The sequence below is a fragment of the Opisthocomus hoazin genome, chromosome 11 (assembly GCF_030867145.1).
Source record: "Opisthocomus hoazin isolate bOpiHoa1 chromosome 11, bOpiHoa1.hap1, whole genome shotgun sequence".
In the NCBI taxonomy this organism is placed as follows: Eukaryota; Metazoa; Chordata; class Aves; order Opisthocomiformes; family Opisthocomidae; genus Opisthocomus; species Opisthocomus hoazin.
Genome location: NC_134424.1, coordinates 16,166,094 through 16,191,809, shown reverse-complemented (window position 1 = coordinate 16,191,809; position 25,716 = coordinate 16,166,094). Strand labels below are relative to the sequence as shown.

General features: G+C 39.6%; 2 protein-coding genes across 23 annotated transcripts in view; one reads left to right on the top strand and one right to left on the bottom strand.

Annotated features, from left to right (window-relative positions):
* Positions 1-2,955, top strand: part of CACNA1D (calcium voltage-gated channel subunit alpha1 D) — a 195,671-nt gene extending 192,716 nt beyond the window's left edge. For all 22 annotated transcript variants that reach the window (XM_075433149.1, XM_075433151.1, XM_075433166.1 and 19 more), the window contains 2 exons: positions 1,236-1,556; positions 2,587-2,955. In XM_075433149.1, coding sequence (XP_075289264.1) covers positions 1,236-1,556; positions 2,587-2,880 — 615 coding nt within the window. In that variant the 3' untranslated portion in view covers positions 2,881-2,955. The remainder of the gene's footprint in view (positions 1-1,235; positions 1,557-2,586) is intronic.
* Positions 2,956-3,345: 390 nt separating this feature from the next.
* CHDH (choline dehydrogenase) lies at positions 3,346-24,539 on the bottom strand. Its single transcript, XM_075433173.1, has 10 exons — positions 24,101-24,539; positions 22,244-22,363; positions 18,348-19,156; positions 17,754-17,905; positions 13,261-13,390; positions 12,466-12,600; positions 11,207-11,349; positions 10,281-10,383; positions 7,671-9,716; positions 3,346-3,432 (listed from the first exon to the last, which is right to left on the bottom strand). The coding sequence occupies exons 3-9, from the start codon at positions 19,099-19,101 to the stop codon at positions 9,298-9,300; spliced, it is 1,836 nt and encodes a 611-aa protein (XP_075289288.1). The 5' UTR covers positions 19,102-19,156; positions 22,244-22,363; positions 24,101-24,539; the 3' UTR covers positions 3,346-3,432; positions 7,671-9,297.
* Between the last annotated feature and the right edge of the window lie 1,177 nt (positions 24,540-25,716).

The window sequence follows — 25,716 nt, the reverse complement described above, 5'->3', positions numbered from 1 at the left end:
GTAAACACACAATCTTATTTAACTAGTAACGAATTTCATCTTTCCAGCTTCTGTAACGTCCTTCTGACTTTCGTTGTTGTTTGAAACCGTACTAGTGCATTAAGTAGTTTGCCTGTGCCGACTTCTAGGCCAGGTGTACTGGAGAGAGTCCAGCGGAGGGCTACAAGGATGGTGAGGGGACTGGAATATCTCTCCTACGAGGAGAGGCTGAGGGAGCTGGGCTTGTTCAGCCTGAAGAAGAGAAGGCTGCAAGGGGACCTAATATATACTTACAAATATCTGAAGGGTGGGTGTCAGGAGGATGGGGCCAAGCTCTTTTCAGTGGTGCCCAGTGACAGGACAAGGGGTAATGGGCACAAACTGAAGCAGAGGAAGTTCTGTCTGAACATGAGGAAGAATTTCTTCCCTCTGAGGGTGACGGAGCACTGGAACAGGCTGCCCAGGGAGGTTGTGGAGTCTCCTTCTCTGGAGATATTCAAGACCCGCCTGGACAAGGTCCTATGCAGCCTGCTGTAGGTGACCCTGCTTCGGTAGGAGGGTTGGACTAGATGACCCACAGAGGTCCCTTCCTACCCCTACTATTCTGTGATTCTGTGTAGGCTTGTAGTTGCTAGACATGAGGCTTCTCAAACATCGACTTTCTAAAAAACATTGAAAATAAGTAGTTTGTCCCCATGACCCTTTAAGTGTCCACAAAGGGTCAGAATGCCCTAAGGAGTTTTGACCAGGACTGCATAATATGGCAACAGTCAATTAATCTTTGCCTATGCAGTTACTCAGCTTCATTTGTGAGAGCTTGCAAGTACAATGTACACCTCTCCTGAGGCCCAGTGCCCAGCTCTGACGAGACCTGAGAAGATGGCAGTTTTCATATTCTAGAGACACCATCCAGAATACTGGGAAAATGCTGGCAGCTTCCCATCCTGTCCCCACAGGACAGAAGGGATGTTTCTACACTTTGCTTTTATCGTTTAACATATTGTATAAGCAATTATTTTTAGTTATTAATGCTAACACCAAGATTTTGTGATCCAAATAATAATAGAGAAAATACCATTTTATCCTGTCAATGTACCAATTTCAGTCCTGATCCTCCTTCTCAAGACTGTTATACATCAGAAGATGTTAACTATGCATAGCTGCTGCCTGAACAATTGGTTCGAACTGCTGAAATGAGAAATGAGTCTGACTGAGCATCTGAGATCACTGACTTCTAAAATTCTTCCCCTTCCCAGGTCATGGCTGTTGCGGGTCTGGATTCCAGCAAAGCTCATAAACATTCACCAAGTCGTTCAACACGTTCCTGGGCTACCCCGCCTGCAACCCCTCCGAACAGGGACCGTACTCCGTATTACACACCACTAATCCAGGTTGATAGGGCTGAATCTACCGAGCATATGAATGGGAGCCTGCCGTCCTTGCATAGGAGCTCTTGGTACACAGATGACCCTGATATATCCTACCGAACATTTACACCAGCCAATTTAACTGTACCTAATGACTTTAGGCATAAACATAGTGAGAAACAGAGGAGTGCAGACAGTTTGGTAGAAGCGGTAAGTATTACAGAAACCTCTGAAGTACCCGAGAGTGTCTGTCTGTTCAGTTTTTATGTTAGCTTTAAAAAGCATATAATTCAGTCCAGATTATCTTTCTGAAAATGTGGTATTTTCAGTCTCAAAGTTCAAAACTGTTTCTGGGTAAAGACAGGAGAACTTATAGTTGTCCTGTAGTAAAGGATTTCTGATTAATCCAAACCTTAACATCAGTGTGTTGGAGAACTGGAGATATTTCAAAGAGATTTGAAACTAAATTTGTTTTCTAGATGAGAATCAGTTTTGAAGTGTTGGTCCACAATGGCTGACAGGAAAGAGATGGTGCATATACCTATTCTCTCTGTTGTTTCTATAGAAAATACTTCACCATTTTTGCAGTAATCCGACTAAAAGAACAAGAGCTCTATGAATCAGTGTACTGAATGCAGAGAGGTGAATAACAACTACAAGGATTGATTTGTATGTGTACTAAAGAATGTTAAGAATTCCCTTTTATATTAAAAAAAGATTTGAAGATACAGAGTATATAGCATTTCTGAATCACAGTTACTTTTCTTGCTTCCATCTATCACTTCCTTCCCATTGCTATGAGCTGAACAGTACACTTTGTTAAATTTTATTTGCAAATGGGACTTCAGCGTCTTTCTTCCATGTACTTTAAAGTACTGAGAACATATCTAGAATTGAGTGTTTCATGAAATTGTTCTAATTGCACTATCTGTGATGTATTAACTCTTGTCTTTAGTGTATCAGCCTGATGACTGATGTTTATAAAAGACTACTCCCATATTTCTACAAAGAAAAGTTAGATGTATTGCATTATCAGTGACATTATCACATAACTGATACAGTGTGGTTTGGAGCCATTTGGTGTTGATTTGATTGTTCTTTACTCACGCAGTTTTGCTGTGGGTTGCTGTAGTGATTCAGCATGAGGTTTCTAGTATTTTCCACAAATAAGAAACATTATGACCTGTCTGTTCTTCTGTGATTCCACTGTATATCTCTTTCTTTTCCCTCCACCTTCCAGGTGCTTATATCTGAAGGCCTAGGAAGGTATGCAAAGGACCCTAAATTTGTTTCGGCTACAAAACACGAGATTGCTGATGCATGTGACATGACTATTGATGAGATGGAAAGTGCAGCAAGTAATCTTCTCAATGGAGATATTAGCGATGGGACAAATGGGGATATGTTTCCCATTTTAAGCAGACAAGATTATGAACTGCAAGATTTTGGTCCTGGCTACAGTGATGAAGAACCAGAAACGGGACGATATGAAGAAGAGTTAGCTGATGAAATGATATGCATTACGAGCTTATAGTATTTAACAAGGAAAATTATTTTAATAACAGAAAAAGTGCCTCACAGTTTAAAGATGCTAGGCACTAGCTGGAGTGAACAACCAATCAAGTTTTGTACAAGTGATGTCACACCTGAAGGAAGCCATAACTAATAAATTGATTATCTCCAGGATGCCGAAATGTGATCGGAGCTGCAGTACGTCAAGTCTCCTCCCACAGAATCTTCAGTTCCTCTGTAGGAATAAGGTTATTTTGAAACAAAGCAGACTGTGACAATCAGTTTTTTTGAGGGCTAGAGCAGGATTCTGAGGTGTAATATCTTGCCTGTCTTTCAGCCTTGTGCTGCTGTCCTTTGTAGTAGAGCAGGATTTTGTCAATCTGTGTTAACTCCGGCACAAAATTGTGTGGGAAATAGCAACATGAGATGAGTGATGACAACCAATAATGTCATTATCTCGGTACTCAATAGCATATCAGCTGCCCGTTGCATATCCATTCCAACATTGTTTTCAGACTTGCCTCCTGATTTCTTTTCTTAATGCTCTTCTAAAATATAGTTTGTCATGCTCTACCTGTTAGAGATTGTTGGAAAAAGAAGTGATATAAAGAATAATCTGTCATATGTAACACCAGTTTACATAGGAAAATATCATTCAGATAGTCTGTTTTATGACTATCATGTTAAGGGCAAAATATACTGGAATAATTGCATTCTTACTAATGCACTTGCAACCAGGTTATAGTAGAATTAGGTAAGATAGTTTGCTAAAAATTATATAGTAGAAATTATTGTAAATTAATTGTAATATACAATTATTTGTATTTGTAAAGAGATGTTCTATATTTTGTAATTATTGTACCGTAATTGAACTGCAGCAATATTTATGGACCCTAATTATTGTAACTCTCCACAGAATTCTAGTAGAAGTATTTTTACTTGGAATATATAGATCTATAGCATAAATATTTAAATAGAGCCACCTCTCGGTGTAAATCTCTTTCTGGGATAAAGTGTCAAGTTTGAACTTGGCAACAGAACAGATTTTTTTTTTTTTTTTTTAAATAGAGTCAAATGAATCTCTCTGCATAAGGGATGCACAGTTGACTTCACAGTCTTATACTTGGAAATTAACCTTTTGGATTGAAAAATAAGCTCTAATTTTATTTTTTTATTAATCCCATGCTAAAAAATAAATCTTAAAATCATTTAAAAATTGGCAAGTTCATGCCAAGGTATTACTGATCATGAGACAATTAGTTTTGATGAAGTATATTACCTACATACCCTACTTTCATAGGAAGCATCTTGGGCAGAAAACATTTCACAGGGAAGTGAAAATGTTTTACTTCAGTACTACTTACTCTGCTTGGAAAGAAAAGAAATACGATAAAATGATTCTTCAGAACCAAAAACCTTGATTATCTAAGAAGTATACTATTTTATTGCCTCTACCTTTCTGTTGTTCTACGTGTACTATTTCAAAGATTTATTTTTATGCAATCAAGAGAGGGCTTAGACATTGTTCACAATGCAGTAAAACCCTGAAATGACTTTGAGGCTAATATACCTTGGAGAAAAATCAAAAAACACTGAAAGCTACCATCTATTTTGTTAGCACTGGATAACAATGACTTGTTCTAACAAGTTATCTTATCAGGTTTTACCTGTAGTTCATATGCTAGATAGCAATCCAGTTCACATTTTTACAAATGTGATGTTTAAAAAAATGTCAATAAACATTTTGTACATAATGACAGTTTCCTATGAATCACTTACAGACTTCCTCTGAAATAATTCTTATTTCAAATGCCGGGATAAGAACTTAAAGGTTTGTAAATTATTTCTTGACCTACATGATTTTGTATTAAAACAAATGCAAAATGTTCTTCAAAATAAAACTGTGTAATAATTTTATTATATTTGGGACTCCTTTTGCTAATGGTTTTTCACCAAGAAGCTCCAAAATTTAAATTCTGTTTGCACTGTTTAAAGAATGGGAGGGAATTTGTGGAATATAGTGATCAGTCTACACTATCATAGTGTGTAAGTCTTTTATGAATGATTGCTGTTAACCAGAAAGAGACTGGAGTATTTGTATGAAAAAGGGCACTATTACTCCCCTGCTACCTAGGGGATTAGTGCATCCCTAGATACCGATCTACGGAAACAATTAGGAAATTCCAAGTAAAATTCCCTAAAAGGTCAAAACAAATCTTTCATTCTGTCTGCCAGGAAACACTTGGGTGGGTCCCCAGCAGTAGTCACTTTGTTAGACGTTCCCAGCTTACAGAAACAAGCTTCGAGACACCAAAATGGAGCTTTCCGGATCTTGTATCACTGTGAAACAACAATCAGTAGTTTTCAAAATTCCACCTGCTGTGGTATACCCACTTCTGAAAACCACCTTTAAGGCAACTGCAGTTGAACATTAAAAAAAACAGGAGGAAAAAAAATCCCAGACCAGGTTACTTAACTGCCTGGAGTCTTGATAGCACGTCAAATTTGGCAGATTGATCTGAATGACAATTTTTTAATTAATCACTTGTCCAAGGAGACAGAAAACAATGTGCTGACTTCACTGTATGTTCTTGCTAGTACGGTTTGTCCTTAGCTTTCAATAGTATGATGACAGAATCTTTAGGGCAGATACACTATTTTATGAGAAAACAGTCCTTACAAACAATGAAGGAAATTTAGTTACAAAGCCATGTTCTAGATAGCTACTGGTTTACGGGAGAACACATATATATGTGTATATATATATGCATACACAGAATACCTGTTGAATGTTATTACAGAACTATATGGGGAAAAAGTAATCAATATATGTACAATTACATGGTAATTGGAACCCTTAAAATACTGCCAATCATAGCAATTACTCTGTACAGAAAAACTAGAAGTTATCTCAACAACTAAAACATATTTCATGAAATTAAGAAATCTCATTGTTTATATATGTATAATGACAAAAAACATTAGTAAAGAATTAAACATAGCTAAGTGTTTCACAGTGAAGTAAATTCACTGAAAAAGTGAATATATAAAATATATTCATATTTGAACAATGTTTTTTGGAGCTTGGATGACAAGAATAGAGACTAAAAATTATGGTAATAAGATATGCTTTTCTCTACAAATAACTTCATTTTAACTATAATTTAAAAAAATGCATAAATGCTTTTGTTATTTCTCAGAATATGTTTCTATCTTTATTTTATAGATAATGGATGTTCCAAGCCCACTTTCCAGTTTTCCCATATTTATATAGCTGCCTCATTTGGTTGCAGACTAATTGAAATCGGACACTTCGAAAGGATTTTAAGCTGCAGAAACATCAAAAGTTCTGGTTTATGAAACCTTGAATGGCCTTATGTAAATTCAATGTACTGCAGTTTTACAAATACTGCTATTTTCTGCTGCTTTTAAAAGCATTTCTCATACTAAAGCAACTTGATCTGAAATGTGTGTACAAAAGAAACAGTTTTGGTCACTTTTCTCAACCTCATTGTCCCCAGCCAGAGACCTCCAACTGTGTCAGCAGCATCTGCAGCAAGCTGTAGCCCTGGCAGTGCTGGTGTTCTGACTTGCACTGCCGTTGCTGGTTCAAGCCATGCTGGCAGGTCTAGTAACTTCCAGATTCTTACATCAAACAATTTTTAAATGTAACTGTTTTTGACTACGTAATATAGTATCATCTGTGCATTTATAGAAAAATTTATATCTGGGTAGAACTGGGAATAATATTCAATTATACACTGTATTATTTTGTTAAGTAAGTAAAACTCTGGAATTATCAGCCTGTGCTCTGCAATCCGGTAAAGTGTAAAAGATGGTTAATTTTAGCTAGCAGACTGTCAGTGCTCCACAGAACATATTAGAGTATCTTGTACCTGTTCTAAATATCCCTTAGCAGATTTGACTGTGCTACAAGCAAGAATGATTTTAACAGGAATTTAATATCAGCAGCCACATGCAATGCAGGAGAAGCTAATGGTAGCATGATGCTACCTCAAGATTTCCCCAGGGCAACAACACTTTCAAATACCTGAGCCATTTCTTTAGCACTGCATCAAAGGAATGTCATGAAGGAGTCTCAACATTCTATAGCAGTGAGGCCTAAATTAATCAAGCAACTGCGGTTCACAGCATTGAAAATACTGAAGTCTTTAGAAGGGGAGGAATTTGCAAGGTGTGTACATATGTTTAGAAGAAATGTCTGATTATCTGACTGCACGATGCAGCAGTGTGTACCTGAACACAAGATGCACGTGCAGTTTGGCATGTATATCTAACCTTGCTGTTTCGTATTTTAGAGCTTGACATAATGGCGGAGGAGAGCTCTGTGCGTGTTCTGTAGTAAGTTATGTAAGACAGTGGCTTGTTAATCCTCTGCGGTTGCATAATAACAATTCCCATCTTGCATGCCTAGAGTGGAAACCCATGCTGTAAATCTGCAAATGCAGGAACTTCAGTATTCCGTGCTTCCGAATTGCTTCCCCTCTCAACTGCACAGGACTGTGGTAAGTCTCGCCAGTATATATTACTCTAATTATCCTAATACTTTGTATTCCAAATGACACTAAGACACCTACTGAATACCTTTAAAAGAAGATCTCAAAAGCACTGGTGTTGAATGAAAACAATTTGCCCTAAAAAGGTACACCATACACAGTTCATGCTTTCCCCAAATACACAATTGCTTCAGATTGTCTTATTAACACAGCTAATCAATCACCTATGACTTAAAATATTCTTGCTCTTCCCCGCATTCCAAAAGAATGCACCATATACATAGAAAGGCTTTACCTGTCTCCTTTTGGAGCTGAGTTCGCTGCTATCATCTTTCACTTTCCGCATTTTTATTTGTCTTTATGTAGATACTCTCATGAATTAAGTCCTTTCCCTCAGTTAGCAGCAGGGCTTCCAACCACTGCCTCACAGCAAGCAGCACCAGGTAGAAGTATCTGCCTTAAACAGCTGCTGTTGTCCCTCTAGCCAAAATCCGAGTCAGCAAGTTTTTTACGATTGCTCAGAGGGTGTAAAATCCCATTTTTTCTGAAAAAAAAAAAAGTTCATTCTGTTCACCACAAGTCCTGGGCAATATTAGGCTACAGAAGCCTTTACTTTATACTTTGACAGCTGCTTAGTCAGAAGTTATTTTGGAATACTCAATAAATAAAAAAAATTTAATGGATTCGATTTCATTCAATGAGTTCAGTTTCTTCAGGTTTGTTTTTCTTTAAACATCAGTTTAAAGATCTGAAAGTTACATTGACACAGAAAACAGTCCCAGAAGAGCATGTATCTTGCTTTACACATCTGAAGATAGTAAACCACAGATTTAAGTCATAACTAAAATATAGCATTGGCTCACTGAGTTACTTGCCTTCTAATTAAAAAGATCTCTTGCTGCATCATCAGTATCTGACCTTATGCAGTTACTTTGAGTAACCTTTCATTTTAAATCTATCTTGGCTGTAATTTTTTTTAAACAAAATTTGATAGTAAGGCACCATTTAGATGATTTGCTTAGAAATATCTTTTGTAAACATTCATCTTTGAGCAAAGACCAGTAACTTTACGGACATTACAGGAAGTGCAAAACTCTTACTGTGCTCAGTGATAAAGTCGTACAACTAGATCAGCTTAAATTGTGAACTGAATTCTACTAAGCTCCTTGTGAAAAAAGCAATGAGAAATTCCAGTTTTCCAGTGTATTTTTTTAAATATCAGCTCCTGTTGTGCATTTTTTAGAAAAACAAGTTTCTGATAAATACAATGTATGTTTTCTTTCTGAATACTATACAGTTAAGACTGCTAAGTATGGTGAACTCTAACTTTCAGTAAGGATTTGTAAACTGTGCATTGCTCCCATAAAAAAACACATTTGACAAATTCTGAGCACAGACAGGTTCCTCTCCCTCTCATGAATTCTGATACAAACTGCTTTGGCCTGTGAATATCAAATTGCATAAATGCTTACATTTACTTAACCGTTCTTTGCAGGATGTGGGGATTACTGACTAGCTGTTATTCTGGGTAACACTCTCACAGCAGTTAAAATCATTCCTTTAAAGAACAAGGCATACCATAATGATTTTCAAAACAGCTCACATTAATCTTTTCCATTCCTCATGCAACTGCACAGTATTTCTGGCTTGTGTGCACAACTGTCTTGTCACTTAGAAATAGCTTCTCTTCAACAAAAAACCTGTACCACAAAAGGTCGTGTTTAACTAAAATAAGCAGCTTAAGCCAGCTGATTAAAAAAAAAAAAATAGGTAGTCTAATATAAGAGAATAGTTCAAATTAATGGTTATTTTAATAGGATATGTTATTTTGCATGGTATTTATTTTGTTGGCATGTTCAGTATGAGATACCAATATAATGATGAAAGCCTAAGTAGCAAACGATGTGAAAGGATAAAAATGTTTATCTCTGCGTTTCCAACGTCTTGGGCTTATATACAGGAACATTTTTCTCCTGAAGCGACGGGAGGCCCTTAATTATATCTGCAGCTTTCTCTGCTATCATAATAGTTGGGGCATTCAAATTTCCACTGACAACACTGGGCATTATTGAAGCATCTACTACTCTCAAGTTTTCAATGCCAATTACTTTTGTTTGGGGATCAACTACAGCAGTGCTATCTGAAGGCTGACCCATTTTACAGGTGCAGGAAGGATGATAAGCACTATCAGCCTTCTGCCTTACGAAAGTATCTATTTCTTTGTCAGACTGAACATGGTTTCCTGGTTGAATTTCAGGCCCACGAAATTTTTCAAAAGCTTTCTGAGCGAAGATCTCTCTGGTCAACTTGACACACTGGCGGAATTCCCAAATATCTCTTTCTGTATGGAGAGAAAATAAGAAAAGTCTTAAGTACACCCTTAACTTAATAATACATACAGAATGCACAACAGAAAAAAATAGCATTGAAGAAAAAGAACTAGAGGGAAAGTCTCTCACTTATTGCTGAAAGTCATAATAAAGTAGGGTATTTTTCAAAGTCACAGATATTTACATTCACTGTGAACAAAACTCCCAAAAGGGGATAGGTGAGCTATGAAGAATTGCCCTTTATTTTGCTACACCCACTGTCTACAGCTAAGGACCTTAGTCTCAGCATGAAGCAGCAAATGAGATCCATCCCTACACAAGCAGAGGAGGAGATGAAATGAACAGCATGATGCAGCAAACACCGAGAACCCTGACTGCATCCCCAACAGGGAATTCCTTTTGCTTTATACAAAGCTTTGCTCAATGGCCTCGTTTGATACTGACTTTTATAAATGAGAAATAAATAACAATGCACTAGCCAGCACTTTTGAACTGGTGTTGAGCAGACATGAAAATCTGCTAATGAGACAGGCAGGAAATAAGTTGCCATCAGAACAAGGAGAGGCTGCATTTACCTGCTGACATGTAGTTAGGCTCAATGATAGGATGGTCATTTGGATCTGTGCTCTTCAGCTTTAGCCAGCCCACACTCGTGCTCCTCAAGGGCCCCACATGGACCTGCAACACCCACACTATACTTACGACACAATCTCATCAGATGTATTTCCAAATTCAGTATGGGTTTTTTTTTTTCAGTTCAGACACTCTTTACAAATTAAGCAAATGTAAATGTTAAAGGGGGATAATGGAAAATCCTATCACACATTTTTCCATTCCACATAAATTTGTTGTAGATATGATATTCCATAAGGGGAAGGAAATATACTTGTCTTCTCAACTCACAGCTGTTCTTTTAATTTAAAATACAACATTCCAATTTAGCCATAGCAGAGCATTCTAATACATTCAGCAATCAGACCAAATTACTATCATCGCTGAAGAAAAGAGGTGAGCAAGAAAAAATGTGTATATTCAGTGACAGTTCCTCAGCATTAGCACAGACTTTTGGATCAAGATCGTACTCTAAATGGGGCTTGGATTTGTGCCAGTGAATAAATGAGTGGCCTCATACATTCTCACTTAAACCTCTATCTAAACTGCAGTGAGACAGGGAACACCTTGTTTCAGTTTTATACAGCACTTAGCACAATGGTATCCTAATCAATAACACTATGGCATTTCAGTAGTGCAAATACTTCAACAGCAGTTAGATACTTGTCTACTTTTCCCAAGATAAAAAGTAAGATAATTTTGGTAGCAATATCCAATAACAAGCTCATGTTTTTTTCCCCGATGTAGGAGGTTAAGCCAGCTCTTTTTGTATTATACTGAACAAAGTATTTTTCAGTATATAGCTAAATTATCAATATTTATAACAGAGCATGAGCCTCCTTGCTAATCACTACAGAACATTACTGGAATATGTTCTTCAACAACTCACCTGGTAAGCTTCCATTGTGGAACCAACCCGACCATGATCAATCACCTGAGAAGGGAGAAAGTGGAACTGAATGTCGGGGTGAGGAACCCCTGGTTCACTTCGGATAAACCCACCAGATTCTAAGTGGGCAGTGGCTCCCTCACCTAGAGAGTGTAAATGAGAGAGAAACTGCCATTAAAAGACCTCATAAAAGCAAAAAATCCACTTCTTAACCCTTGGTTTCACTACTATGAATAATTCATATGTACACTGGAAATTGCAAGGAATGCAAATCCATTATAAGCAGCTTATAATTTAAGCAATATGCATCACTTTCATCTGCTTTTTAATCACTAGATAAATGTAAGTATGCATAGCTTTGGAAATCCCATTTCTCTGATGTCTGGTCCCAGGATCCCAAGGGGTGTGGAGGCAACTGACTGCAGCATCTTGATATTACTGCACTGCGTGTCCATGGAGTATACATGCAGTATAGTTATCCCATCAGTCACATGTAATAGGCAGAGCCGTCCATAACGCCTACCCTGAAGTGGAAAGATGACAAGCCTGCAGTGCCCCTCATATTATGTTATTTTCACATGTGTTTAAAACCATGAGTTATCTCTCAATATTTACTTGCATGGTAAAAAGCCACTCATACCCAATGTAAGTTGTCAACTACTAACATCATAATTCCACAAGTGATGAAGTCCTCAAATTTAGCCAAACTGTTTTCCTGATTTCAAGGATTACTTTCACGGATTCTTTTTAAAGCACAGCTTCCAGGTAGGTTACTGTAAAATGAGTGTGTCGTTTTAACAAAAGTGATTTCCGATTTATATGTAAACCTAAAGGGTTCTGATCAGAGCAACAAACGAATCCTTTTGGGGCAATTATATGGAAAACTGAATTTAGCTCAACAATATGTTTTTATTGACAAAATACTATCTCAAATAGAACTTTTTCTTAATTTTTTACAACAGCTGTTCTCAGTAGCACCAAGATTTAAAAGTAGAATTTTTTTTAAATGAGAAGAGATATAAAAATGTTAAAAACCACTGTATAAAAACCTCACTTGCTACCTACAATGTAATAACTGTTTTAAAATACTTTGATTTAGAAAAACAGAAATAGTTCAAGCCCATTTGCAAGCTCCAGTTATTTCCCAGGACATGGAAAATTTATGTATAAAGGCTCCCAGACTTTGAAATTCATGGATAAAAGGCTGTACTAATTGTAAAGCAATCAGTGGTAGAAGGACTGCATACTTTGTTTCATACCTGTAAACCTCCAAAGCCATTCTAGACCAATCCTCACCATGTTAACTGGCTTTTGTGCGTTATATAGAGTAATAGGTTTGGTGCACTTTTGTTGGACGTACACTTCTAAATGATCTTGAAGGTTCTGGCCTACTCCTTGTGGGGCAAGGAGAGGAAGAAAGGAGGAGAATGAAAAGAAAGGAAGGATAAAAAAAGTTATTTCACACAGAACAATTATACACAAAATTTGCAACCAAAACCCAACATAAATGGCAACTAAACTAACCTCTTACAAGGGCAGTGATTACTAAGACCAAGACCATGAGCTCTCTCAGCCTTTTGTTCATGTCAGAATAAGGTTTTACATAAGCATAGCATAACTAGAATGAAATTAGAAAGCTAAATGGCAGACGTATCACTTGTTCTAAAATTGCCAGATATGACTTCTAAGTACAGTTCTAGCTTTTCTAGTTTAAAGCAAAAGTGCATGCTATTCTTTCTGTCTTTGAATATATATGACAGTGGGAGTTTATACAATCTGTTGTGGATCAAAACTCATTCAAAATCCTAAATGATAAATATGCTGCTTTAAAAGTACTCAGTGGCATTTTTCACTATCAAATATAGTGAAGAAAGTGTAGGAGTTTATTGTTCAGTTCTAAAAGCCATGTGTGTTTCCACTGAATTGTAACACTGTGTTTCAGTCCACACAACCTGACATAAAGACAGCTGAATTTCATGGATTCATTTCATTTAACTGAATTACATTTGAATTGCATCCATAGGAAGATGTAAGGTTAAAATAAATAAAATTACCAGGAAGATGGCAAACAACAGGGATCCCCAGTTTTTTTAGATCATCTGCATTGCCAATTCCAGATAACATAAGCAGCTGTGGAGAATTTATGGCACCTCCACTTAAAATAACTTCTTTACTGGCAAAAGCCTAAAAGGAAATGAGCACAAAAGTCCTAACATTATTAAGCCTGATCTGAATACAAGCAACACATCAAGAGCTTCTGTTCAGATACGCTCTTCTGATCCAGATTAGACATCCTTCCCTCCCATTTTTCTCATTCTAAATGCATTCCTATCTTGCTGTAAGTTTCTGCAGAGATAAATGATCAAGCTTTCACTTTGATCATTTCTGTATTTATTCCCATGTTTGCAATCCGTTCAAACCGTATGGCAGACAAACATTCAGCTCAGCCAGTACCATGGCTGCCAATAAACTCCTGTGCTACTTGCCAGGAAAAAAGTACCTATGATGGTCAGATCAGTCAGTTAACCATCGCTTCCATTTTCAGTAAAGGTTTGTAAATTACAACAGAAACTCCTCAGGAAGATGTTTGAATTCAGAGACATGCTAGCCCAAAAATTCTCAAGAGTTTATTTTCTTAATTCATCCATGACTAATGTTTAGTTTCTTAGCTCACTGTAGTCCTCAGAAGCTCCTCAACCACTAAAGCACTACTGAGAAAACTGACTGCAGGCATATATATATAAAATTCAGTTTTGGTGACAGGCTTTTCATCAGTTTGAGTCTGACCCCTGAGGTGATCATGATATAGGGCTACAAGGATGGTGAGGGGACTGGAACATCTCTCCTATGAGGAGAGGCTGAGGGAGCTGGGCTTGTTCAGCCTGAAGAAGAGAAGGCTGCGAGAGGACCTTATAAATGCTTACAAATATCTGAAGGGTGGGTGTCAGGAGGATGGGGTCAAGCTCTTTTCAGTGGTGCCCAGCGACAGGACAAGGGGCAATGGGCACAAACTGAAGCACAGGAAGTTCTGTCTGAACATGAGGAAGAACTTCTTCCCTCTGAGGGTGACGGAGCACTGGAACAGGCTGCCCAGGGAGGTTGTGGAGTCTCCTTCTCTGGAGATATTCAAGACCCGCCTGGACAAGGTCCTCTACAGCCTACTGTAGGTGACCCTGCTTCGGTAGGAGGGTTGGACTAGATGACCCACAGAGGTCCCTTCCAACCCCGAACATTCTGTGATTCTGTGATATAGGTTGCTGAAATATTTCTCTGCCTTTGGCTCCATTTTCTGTGCTGGATAGCTCTTTTTCTAGAATCTTCTCTGCAAGTATTTTTGGCACAATTTCTTTCCAATGATTTCTGCCCCCAAATGCTCTCATTTAGCAATACCAAAATCATTCTCTGTGTCATTTGTATCTGGGGTTAGTGCTTTGCACTGTTAAAAGGGAAAACTGTGTGAAGTAAGAAAATACATATACCCACCCTCCCTTCCCCTTTACTCTGCGAAAGAGGATGATGTGGGTGACCCCAACATTGTTCAAATTATCCCTCTCTGTTCCAATGAAATGGCTCATGAACACACACACATTGGATACACTCCATCCTCCCTAGTTGCACGTATGTTGGCTGTTGAAACATAAGGTATCTTTTGTATACAGACTGAGTTAGGTAGTTGATTACAAACTGAATATTAACTCTTACATGTTAGGAAAAAAAAAAAAAGATTCTAGATTCACTTGTCCTTATGAAAGAACAACTGCACCACAGAAGAAACAAAAAGTAAGCAACAATTTATATTTAATGCGAAGTCCAATGCTACCTAAGCTAGTCAAATGTTTTAAAGCAATATACATTCGCAGAAGTAATACTATAACATTTATCTGTAAACTCTAACATATCAGTGTGGCCACAGTGAGGAAAAAAATAGATGAGGCACACAATTATGCCCCTGAACTTCCTCTCACTAGCAAGCAAAACCCGGAAGGGTTCAAGGAAACATATCTGGGATTGCTCATCTGCATTCTCTGCTCTTGTAGAATGTAAGGTACTATCATGAATAGTTGTTTGTTTTTATTTTAGATGAGACATTTAGCTTCTAAAGGAACATTAAAAAGTGCTATTTTATTCCTGCAGTATGGTGAAGTGTTAACAGATTAGCATGGAGTGCATATTAACTTGTAATAATCCTGTCCTTTTTTAATGACACCTCAGCTGCTATACAGAGAGATGGTGAATGAGATTGTTGCTAGCAACTAGATCAAAATGTAGCGCAAAGATAAACTTTGATAAATTGTTTCCATGCTATTTATCTGATATTGCCAATGGATAGCCAGCGCTGATATTTTTTGTTCGCTATTGTTTTGCTGCGGGTAATCATTAGTACGTTAAGACTAATACACAGCATATCTGTGATGGCTGAATCAATACTTAGATCTGTATTTTGCATGTTATAGAAATATAACATTTATATTTTCTGTGGTACACACAGAACTGGTGCCAGTTTGTTCCAGGTAGCATTTAAATCATGCTCAGAATCACAGAATAGTAGGGGTTGGAAGGGACCTCTGTGGGTCATCTAGTCCAACCCTCCTGCCGAAGCAGGGTCACCTACAGCAGGCTGCACAGGACCTTGTCCAGGCGGGTCTTGAATATCTCCAGAGAAGGAGACTCCACAACCTCCCTGGGCAGCTCATTTGGTCTGTGCTCACTGCAAAGTCAGCACTGTAGTTATTCTTAGCTCATATACAGTCTTTCATTGTGCTTAACGCTAACATGCAAAGAAGAAAAACTGAAACATTTTTGTATAGGTTATTTAGTCTATGGTACATTAAAAACATTTTTCTCCTTTAAATACACTTCTCTGCTTGATTCTGAACTCAGAAACTCCAGGAAAGTTCAGTCTACCTTCCCTACTTTTGTCAGAAGGCTTACTGGAGTCCAGGGAGCTCTGTGGGACCCCAGTGTCTACTGGAATAACACTTAAGTCACTGGCTTGATGACTATGTTTTGAAGCATGTTTGAATCAGGTTTTGATAATCTTTAAACTTTACTGATGACTGATGTAAAAAAGATCCTACCTAAAATACTGTAAAAACAAAAATGCTTTGATGTAATCAAGTGTTTCATCTTGATGTTCATAATGTAATAAAATTAGTAGTGCTTCCAGCCTGACAGGAAATAAAAGCAGACAAGTCCTACATTTTTGATTTTGGGGAGAAAAAAGGAAGGTAAATACTTTGAAGGTGTACTTTTTATGATATATGCTATAAACATATATCATTCACTATGTATAATTCATACATGTATCGATATGTATGAAAATTCATAGCAATAAAAGAATTTTGCAATTAAAGTGGTCCAGCATTCACAAAGCATTTGATCATGTGTAATTAGCTTTTCCAGACTTTCTTCCACAAAATTAATCTTGATAATGGCACAAGAACACCAAGTAGAGATGCTGTTTTTGCAGACATTTAATAGCTCATGAAATCAATTATATTTTCTGCAACTTCTGTTTTACATTGTTAATGATAATCATATTACCAATCCACTTAGAAAACAACAGATTTGTTCTGTGCATTAGAAAATGAAAGAACAGTTTATATTGCATTTTAACTTTCAGTAGGTGTTCAAGCGACAGAACACTTGTATGTTGAGTCTTGTAAGCCTTACTGGCTTACAAGTCAAATTGTCAAAATTTGTACTGTCCTCTCTTTAGGACATTGCTATTACACTTTTTAATTGTTTTATAATTGTTTGTGTCTAAATATCTTAAGTCATTAACATACAAATCCCTTTTTGGCAATTTCCTGGTTACATAATCCATAATCAGCTATAATAGTAAAGAGTTAAGGGAAATGAGAATGTTCAAGGTCTTACAGAAGTCAATGTATTGAAAGGTGCATAAAATCAACCGTTTATCCACAGAGTTAAGTTGTAATGGCAATTCAAGCTTCATTCCACATGATCAAATGTTCAGTGGAAGTTGGACTGAGACTGAAAAATATTCACTCCACAAACAACCATACGGCACATTTCCTCGTTATGTTTCATCATTACTATCCCAAAACTCAACTCATAGTGGCAATGTAGAAGTGCATGACTCATTACACCTGGAGCCGTTCAGATTTCATTATCTATCTTTTACAGATTTTCCTATGCCAGAACAGCATTTTCAGAATTGTTCTCCAGAAACATCATCATTTCAGCACACTAGTCTACATGCTGAGACAGTGCATGACTGCACCATAGGTTCCAGCTAGAAACCTTACACAATACTGTTGCGTAACATCAAGTTATGGCTTGTCCCCTCACACCTGAGAGATGGAAATATAATGGAGATGCTGATCTCTAAATCGACACAGCTGAAATATTACCTACTGTAAAATAACTGACAAAGAATCATACTGGAAGAGACAACATAACATCTGAAAAGCAGACATTTTGCATAGTAAAGTGCCACTTGTAATAAAACTTTGTTTAAAAAAAAAAAAATTAATTTTGCTTTGAATCATACCTTTCATACCAGAAAATAAAAACCTCTTACCTTTTTCCTTTGGCCATATTTCACATACTCAACACCAATGGATTTCGTTCCTTGAAACAAGATTTTTGTTACAAGTGTCTTTTCTGCAACTGTCAAATTTGGGCGTGATATGGCTGGGCGAAGGTAAGCACTAGCTGTGCTCCATCTCTGACCTACAATGCACATTTACATTAAACATCAAAATAGTCATACTCGGTATTCTTCAAGATTTTTGCCAATACCAATCAGGATGTTTACAGAGGGAAAGCCTTCACAGAGTTTATAGAGTTCAAAGCAAATGTGACTTGATATAATAAATACAGACTTTATTTTAACACAAGAAATTTCACAATGACATTCTGAACACCTACTATCCTTCCCAAATTTAAGTATGAATCAAGACTTGCATGCCAACGCAATTTTCAATGAAATACACCCTAGACTGATAGCAAGCTGCTGTGAAATGAAGAGGGTGTAAATACAGAGTGCCACAGCTCTTCAGTAATCTAAACAACCAAATGGCATTCAGTGCAGATTATATGCTCCAAAATGCTTTCAGAAGTATCACTGGTGGGTCAGAAATACAAATTACTTAAGCACCCCTTTATGATTTACCTTGGTGTACAGTCATGTCCATCCAGCCAAATCCTTCTTGCTCATAGCCATTCATATCATCTGTGAAGGGATACCCAGCTTGCTGGGTTGCCTCCAGGAATGCATGATGAAGGGGATGGTTTGTTTTCCCTCGTGACACATACAGGGGTCCATTTCCACCTCTGTACTGATCTGGACCCAGTTCATGTGTCTGTGCCTTCTTAAAATAGGGCAAGCAATGTTCATAGTCCCATCCTATCGCCCCTTCCCTGCTCCATCGGTTATAATCTTCTGCATGCCCACGGATGTATACCATAGCATTGAGCGACGAGGAGCCACCCCACACTCTTCCTCGGGGCCAGTACATAATTCGGTTATCCATATGCTTTTGTGATGTTGTGTGGTAATACCAGTTATACTTCTCATCACAGAGGTTGTATGTTAATGCAGCAGGCATATGAATCTTCCACATCAGTCTTTTACTACCTAGAAGGGTATCTTTAGGGCCTGCTTCCAAAAGTAGTACAGTACTGAGAGGGTCTTCAGTCAATCTGTTGGCTAATACACACCCTGCTGATCCAGCTCCAACAATGACATAATTGTAAGAGTTTGCCTTTTCAGAACTAAGTTGAGATGATGCACGTGAATTTCCGAATGATTGTTCATTGATGCCAAATACGTTCTTTAATATGTGTGCTTTAAACAGAGTTCGTGTTACTTTGTTCATCTGACTCACAGGACTGCAACATTTAAGTCCTTTCTTTAAGTATGACATCTTTACTGATGGTATCACTCTTGCAGAATTTCTAACAAAAATCCAGTGTTTCACCCTAGAAAAACAAACAAACAAAAAATCCTAATTAAGATGTAGGCATTAATACAGTGCATGACCTCTAGGATGTCAGTCATTTTCAGGTAAAACTGGTATATTTTACCCATTCTCACTATCCAAAAGGTTAACAACAATGCCCATACAACCAATAAATATTTACTCTGAAACTTGCTGTCTTATTCTTTTAATGCAGTCTATGCACCAGTCAAGTGGCAGACTATTTTGTATTATATGCAGCCTGATTTGGCTTGCTTCTTGTTCCGGAGATAGATACATAAAGCACATTTTCAAGTATTTGCCAAAACCATAAAGCATAGAAACCTCTGCTTACCTTGTAGTGTCTATTCATCTGCCTCTACTAGGTAAGAACGTCAGAAAACCAGTAATTTCATAAACTTCTCTGTTAAGTTTGTGACAGTCAGTGATATTGCATAGCCAAGTCACAACAGAAATGAAGAATATGCCCACTGTAGCTTCTGCCAGACCAAATCTAGGACAACATCTCTACAAAACACATGTGTAACAGTGAAACTCATTTTCAGCTACCCCTAAGGTGAAAAACTACTGGGTTTTGAGGTATGTCTCCTAAGACAGGAAAGGCAAAATCTGTTCGTCTGTGGCTTTCTACCTTATTATTAAAACCAGATCCCGCTGGAGTGTTCTGAGGACAATTACAATCTAATACCACCAGATCCTCAGGCTGAGTAGGAATGGCAATTTTTTTTACCTTCACACAAGCCTGTGAGCCTTGCAAGCAGCACAGGTTTAGCTCTGCGTTCCACAGTTTCAGGTATGGGGACTAAATGTAAGATTTTTTTCACTGCCCGTGTGTCACAGCTACCAATGCTGCTGGCCCGTTTGGAGTGCGTTTCTCTTACTCTCTCCCCTTGAAACCAGTCCTCTTTGTATAAACAACTACTGAAAATGGATATCCTCAGGCTGTAAATAGTATTTCTCCCTGGCCCATGGCATCTGCCTAAGCAGGTTGCCGTGGATGCTAGAGACTGACTTATCCAGAGGCTGTTACACTGTAATGCACTGCCCATCTGAAAGAGATAAGCAAGCTTTCTCCAAGAAATACATTGAATACTGTATTATGTTTGTGAAATCTAATTTTTCAGAAATTAATTAGATTATTAATGTTGATTTCTGTGATTTTCATACATTCAAGTTTCATAGTTATCCAATACTTTGTAATACAAGCCCTGTATTTTTGTAAAACATCTGGGTTTTTTCACTAAAAGAAAACATGTCTTAATGAATCACTGAAATAATCAGCTTTTTCTCACTAAAAGGTGGAACAGAACTGTACTCATTTTTCTTGGGTGAAACTCTACAATGTGCAGTTTGTGAGAGCACACACGAGCAACTAAGGGCCAACTGTAAAAAATCAGGTGCAGGTTCCCGATAAATGTTAAAAGTCTTCCACATACAACTATATTTATTTACAATTTGATGTACAATCTCAGATGCCAAAGTATATTTTTTCCTCTCAGGTAAAGGATGGGAATAAACATACATCTCTTACTCTTCCCTAGGAAAAATCTGTAATAGGCTACACAAACCCTCAACCTTCTGGAAAATAAACAACCAACCATAAAGAACAGCTTTCTCTGTTAAAAAAAAATGGATGCAAGGGATAGGTCTGGGCCCAGAGTTCATACAGCTGATTCTCATATAGCTAATTCAAAATTGATCCCAGCTGAAGGTGGGGTTGTCTTTTACAGGTGGAGAATATTAAAGGCTTCTTTCTCAGAAGAAAAGGTTTGGTTACTTCCTGTGATACAACAGAGGAATAAGCAAAGGTAGAAAGGTTTTTACTTGTTTTGATTTTATTTGTTTGTGATGAAGAGGGATACAATTCTGAAGCACCTATGTTTAACCTGCAGAACTGGTCGGTCACAAGACTTTTATTGTTTCAGGAACTGTAGATGGCTGATGGGGTTGGTAGACTATGAGCCTGCACCCTGATAATCTGGGAAAGGTACTTCGTCCCTGTAATGTGAGTTGTTTTTTTTTTTCTCTGGTGGAGATTCACCATGATGAGGTGAAGTGATTAACCTTACTTCCAAGGAAGTAAACCCTCAGGTTTTGGTCCTACAGATGGTCAATGCTTACTATTTAGATAGGTAGGCTTCACAGACTCTGGAACAAGTACAGGCTTGCTTATTTTGGCATGAGATCTATAATGCTGGCAAATATTACTGTGCCTCCTAACCAGAATGTGTCTGTTAAGCCTCCAACCAACCTAGCTGTTCGCTGTAAAGAGGATAGCTTCTGCAGAATCCCTGGAATCATGTTCAGTCAGAGACTGACTTACTTTGGTAGCGCTGGAGGCTGCAGTTCCACAGCTTGCTACAGCATAAGCAGTGGTTATTGAGCTCCTGAAAACACTCTCTAAAGTGAAACTCCAAAGGCAGCACTGATGTTAGAGGTCTAAGTGTTTGTACCTTGCCTTATGCCAGAGCCCTAATGCTGAAGTCTAGACCCTTTTAAAACTGGATATGTTAAGAGCCTCTCATATGTGCAGTCTTTGAAACTCATAGACTAATTAAACCTTGTATTGAAGGTGTTGGTATCAAGGACTGAGTTCATGAAGTCCTGTAATTAGAACATGATGATACTTCTCGATGAAATAATCTGTGTATCCCTATGAGCACACACGAGTTTATCACAATTCAACTTCTTCTACAGAAGATAGTTTTGTGAAATTTTGCAGGAGTCCCTCTTTGAACATGAGAACATCAGGCAAAAAGTAACCTTAATGCATCTTTGCTCTCAACTTTCCCTTATTTTTTTCTGGCCCCTTTTGCCAGGGAGAATTCACAACCTGTGCAGTGTTCCCAAGAACTGTATTTCAGCAAGAATATGTTTTCCAGTAAATGGAAAATTCAAGTTGTTATCCTAATAGGTAAAGCCATATGAGGCTCCAAGAGGTGCTGGAGAAGCTGACCAAATTTACCCAGTAGGGAACTATAGTTTTATGGCCAGCTCAATTAAATACTGTACTGGCTATGTCAAAACAAAATATGTAGAAATAGGGAGGCTTACACAACATGGTTCTGCTAGAATGCTCTGTACTTACCAACAAAAAGTTGTCTTCTGGGCCTTACTGAATATTACTGCATGTCTTTATCTGGATTCTCACATATCATGACCTTTATGAACATGTAGTAAGTTGTTCCTCAGGAATCAGTGAACAGACCTGCAGAAATGCATATGGCAGCAACATATTCACTGTATTGCATTAGAGCTTCAAATTCTGGAGCTCATTTTAAAAAAGTATGTATTTACAGATATTATTACTACTGAGCAGGGCCTATAGACAGTGGTCTTAGAACAGTGAGGAGAGCAGGAGCATCTCAGCAGGAAAAATCTGTTGCTACAGTTTAATAATGTATCTAATTGTACACAAGATAGCTAGAAGTGGGCAGTGGAGCTCTGAAGTTAGTTTGGGGCTCCTTACATCACTATAACACATTTCTGAATGCAGTATGAGGCTTGCATGAGAAATAAACCCGGATGTAACTCATGGGTACCTACCACTGCAACTCTACAGATGTTTATTTGGGGTCACATGTGAAAACAGACTTCTCTAGGGGACAGTGAAGCTGTGAAAGGTGAAGAATGAGTTACTTCACTTTTTTTTTTTTTAAAGGAAGAGAGAGACATAAAGGAGAGAAAAAGATATGTAAGAAGCTGTGTAGGGCATCTAAGTACTAAATTGGCTTGGTGTCTCTATAGGAAAGCTAATCAGAAGTGCTAGAGTTCAGCCCACGGACTTCTAGACTTCTAGATTTAAAAGGCTCACAGTCCACAACAGAGAGGAGGGTAGGTGTCCTGCACGCATAGCTGGGATATATTGAAAAATGGACAGTAATGAAACGGTTTTGTAGGTGGATGAGGTGGCTAATCCAAAATAGTTACAGGACACTGGGCATCATTACAGTTATCCAATCAGAGCCGTCCTGTTCTTTGATAAAACTTGCAATAAGAGTGATCAAAAATATGTACTGAGACAGTTAGGGTACCTGCTGTGTGGGCTAGAAGGCTGAAGTACCAGCCAAGAAAGCTAACTCTAATGTTTCTTTTATGTGACTGAAGTAGTATCTTGAATCTAATCCACCACATTTGTCAGATTTCTAGTTAGATGTTATTGCATGTTTTGCTTTGCTTTTTTTCTGTTGTTGTTTTACATCAAATGAAACACGACTGGCAGAGTAACACTTGAGAGAATTCTTCTTTTGCAAAGCCTGAGTTGAGAGTGAAGTCAGTCAACGGTGTCCTAGTTACAGTATTCAAGTAACTTTGTGAATCAGTGTGTAGATGATTTACAGATTTCTGTGATTTTAAGTTCACAAGTGCAGCAGTCAAAAATCAAGCCATTCTAATTTAAATACAGCACACACAGTTGGATTGAATAGATTAAAACACTAGTTTCAGTACACAACTCTTTGTCATACTGATCCATACCCACTCTCATCTACGCATGGTCCTCCCGCATGAGCACCATTCCACCCTAGGTCCTCCAAACCAATCCTGAAACAGGAGAGATGGTCACTTTACTCCCTGTCTTATTTTGCCACAGCCAAAGCAATATAATCTCTGACAGATGTAAAACATGATCCTCTCCCGGAGATGTCTAACAGCGTGGACAACATGTGGTGCAGCAGAGCAGTGGGACCTTTGCTGGACATTTACCCTCCACAGCGCTGCGCTGGTAAATGCTGTCAGGCATAGGAGGAACAGCTCCTCAGGTAAAAGCAGCTCTTGCTTGTTCCCCCCCCCCCACTGTAGACTCTGCACACAGTTTAAATTCATTTGCTGTGGGAGTGTTTTGGACTAACTTTCCCTTCAGTCCTGCTGGTAAGAAGTTCATTCACCTACAGAAACCTCGTGGCAAGTTTCATTTCCATGGCTGAAACTGTCCAAGCTTACTCACCTCACCTTTTCCTCCTTTAACAACAAACGTATCTGCTGGCCCAGGGCGTCAGGCTGCTGCCAACTCCCGCAGTCCGCGGGCACCCGCGACCCCGCTCCGCGGCTCCTCGCCAAGGCCCGGGGCCGGATCGGGCCCCCGGGCGGCGCCTCTCCTTGCCGGCCGGGGAGGCCTTAACCTCCCTCACAGCCGCTCGTGCACGGGGGCTGCCAGCGGCCGCCACTCGCTCCTGTCCCGTCGCGGCCTCGCTCCCCTCTCCCGCCTCCTCCCGGCCCTCCCTCCTCACGCCTCCCAGGAGCTCCTCCTCAGAGCCTCCCCAGCCCGCCGGCTGCGCGCCTGTACGCACTGCACGGGAAGCCCCGGCGGCGCTCCCCGTCGCGGCTCCCCAGGGCGGGGGTGGTCGACGCGAGGCGCTGGGGCCCCCGGCGGGGAGGCGGGTTGCGCGGCGGCGGGGCCGGGAGGTCTGCGGAGGAGGCTGGGCAGGGGAGCGGGTGGAACTTCCCGCAGGAATGCACCCGTTGGCCGCCGTGGAGGATCTCGGCCAAAGCGACTTCGTGCTGTTTCGAAACCGGGCAGAGCCGCAGCGGGCCGAAGTCCGCCTCTTTGCCCGCCTCGCTGGAGTCCCCGGGCGTCTCGGCGCCCCGCTGCGTCGCCGCTCCCGCCCGCCAGCCGGAACAGGGCGGGGAGCTTCGCCCGCGGGCCTCCAGCAGCGGCCGGAGCGGGGGCAGGCGGCAGGGCAGCGCTGAGGCGCCCGAAGGAGCGCTTTCAGTTTCTCACCCAGTGCTTCAGTGGGGTAAACAAAAGGCAGGGATTTTTCCTGAAAGCAGACGTGTTCGCCAGTGTTGCCACCTCGGCTGCGAAACTTCTTGAACGGGAAGCACTGGGAGCTGTAAGGCAACTTTGGGTCAAGGAGGGATGGGAGCTGTAAGGTGGCTTCAGGTGCAGGAGGGAGCGATGGGAAAGCCTGGCGTCGCGAGGAGGTGGCTGGCGCGTGTGAAAGAGACTGTTTCAGAGGCGTTTGGGCCTGGAGGGCTAATGAAGCCCGCAGTCGTTCTCTGGGCCAGTGTCACCTTAACGCCCACCTGCGGGTCCCTTTGCGGGTGGCCATGAGACCCGTGGCCTCTGCATCCCCACCTGCCACGCCTGGCCGGTGCATGTGGGCGCAGTGCTGGAGGGCTGCCTGTGTGAGGTGAGCTGCCATCTGCAATTCAAGTCTTTTGTCGCGGTCTTTACCTGTGTAATGTGTGTTTCAAAGAGAACGTGTTAGTTTGCAAGTGAGCAAATAGTACGAGTTGTCCCACCACATCAGCCTGCGTTAACTCGTTACCTCAGCAAAGACAACTAGTTGTTTCTAGTAGTCATCAGTGATAAGTGCGTGTTCAACAATATTTCTGAACAGTATCCCACTGGGTAGCCAAAAGTACTAAAAATCATGCAGGGCCTTTGCAACTGTCATGTAACTTACGCTTCTGTTGGCTTTGCCCTTTGAGTATCTTCAGCATATCCTATGTCCTACTTCAGTGCACATTCAGTGTAGGCTAACCTGCATTAGCAGGTGGTGGTGGGGAGAAGGTCCCACACAACTCCTTGCGCAATGGCCAAGGATTGGTGTGGTGTGA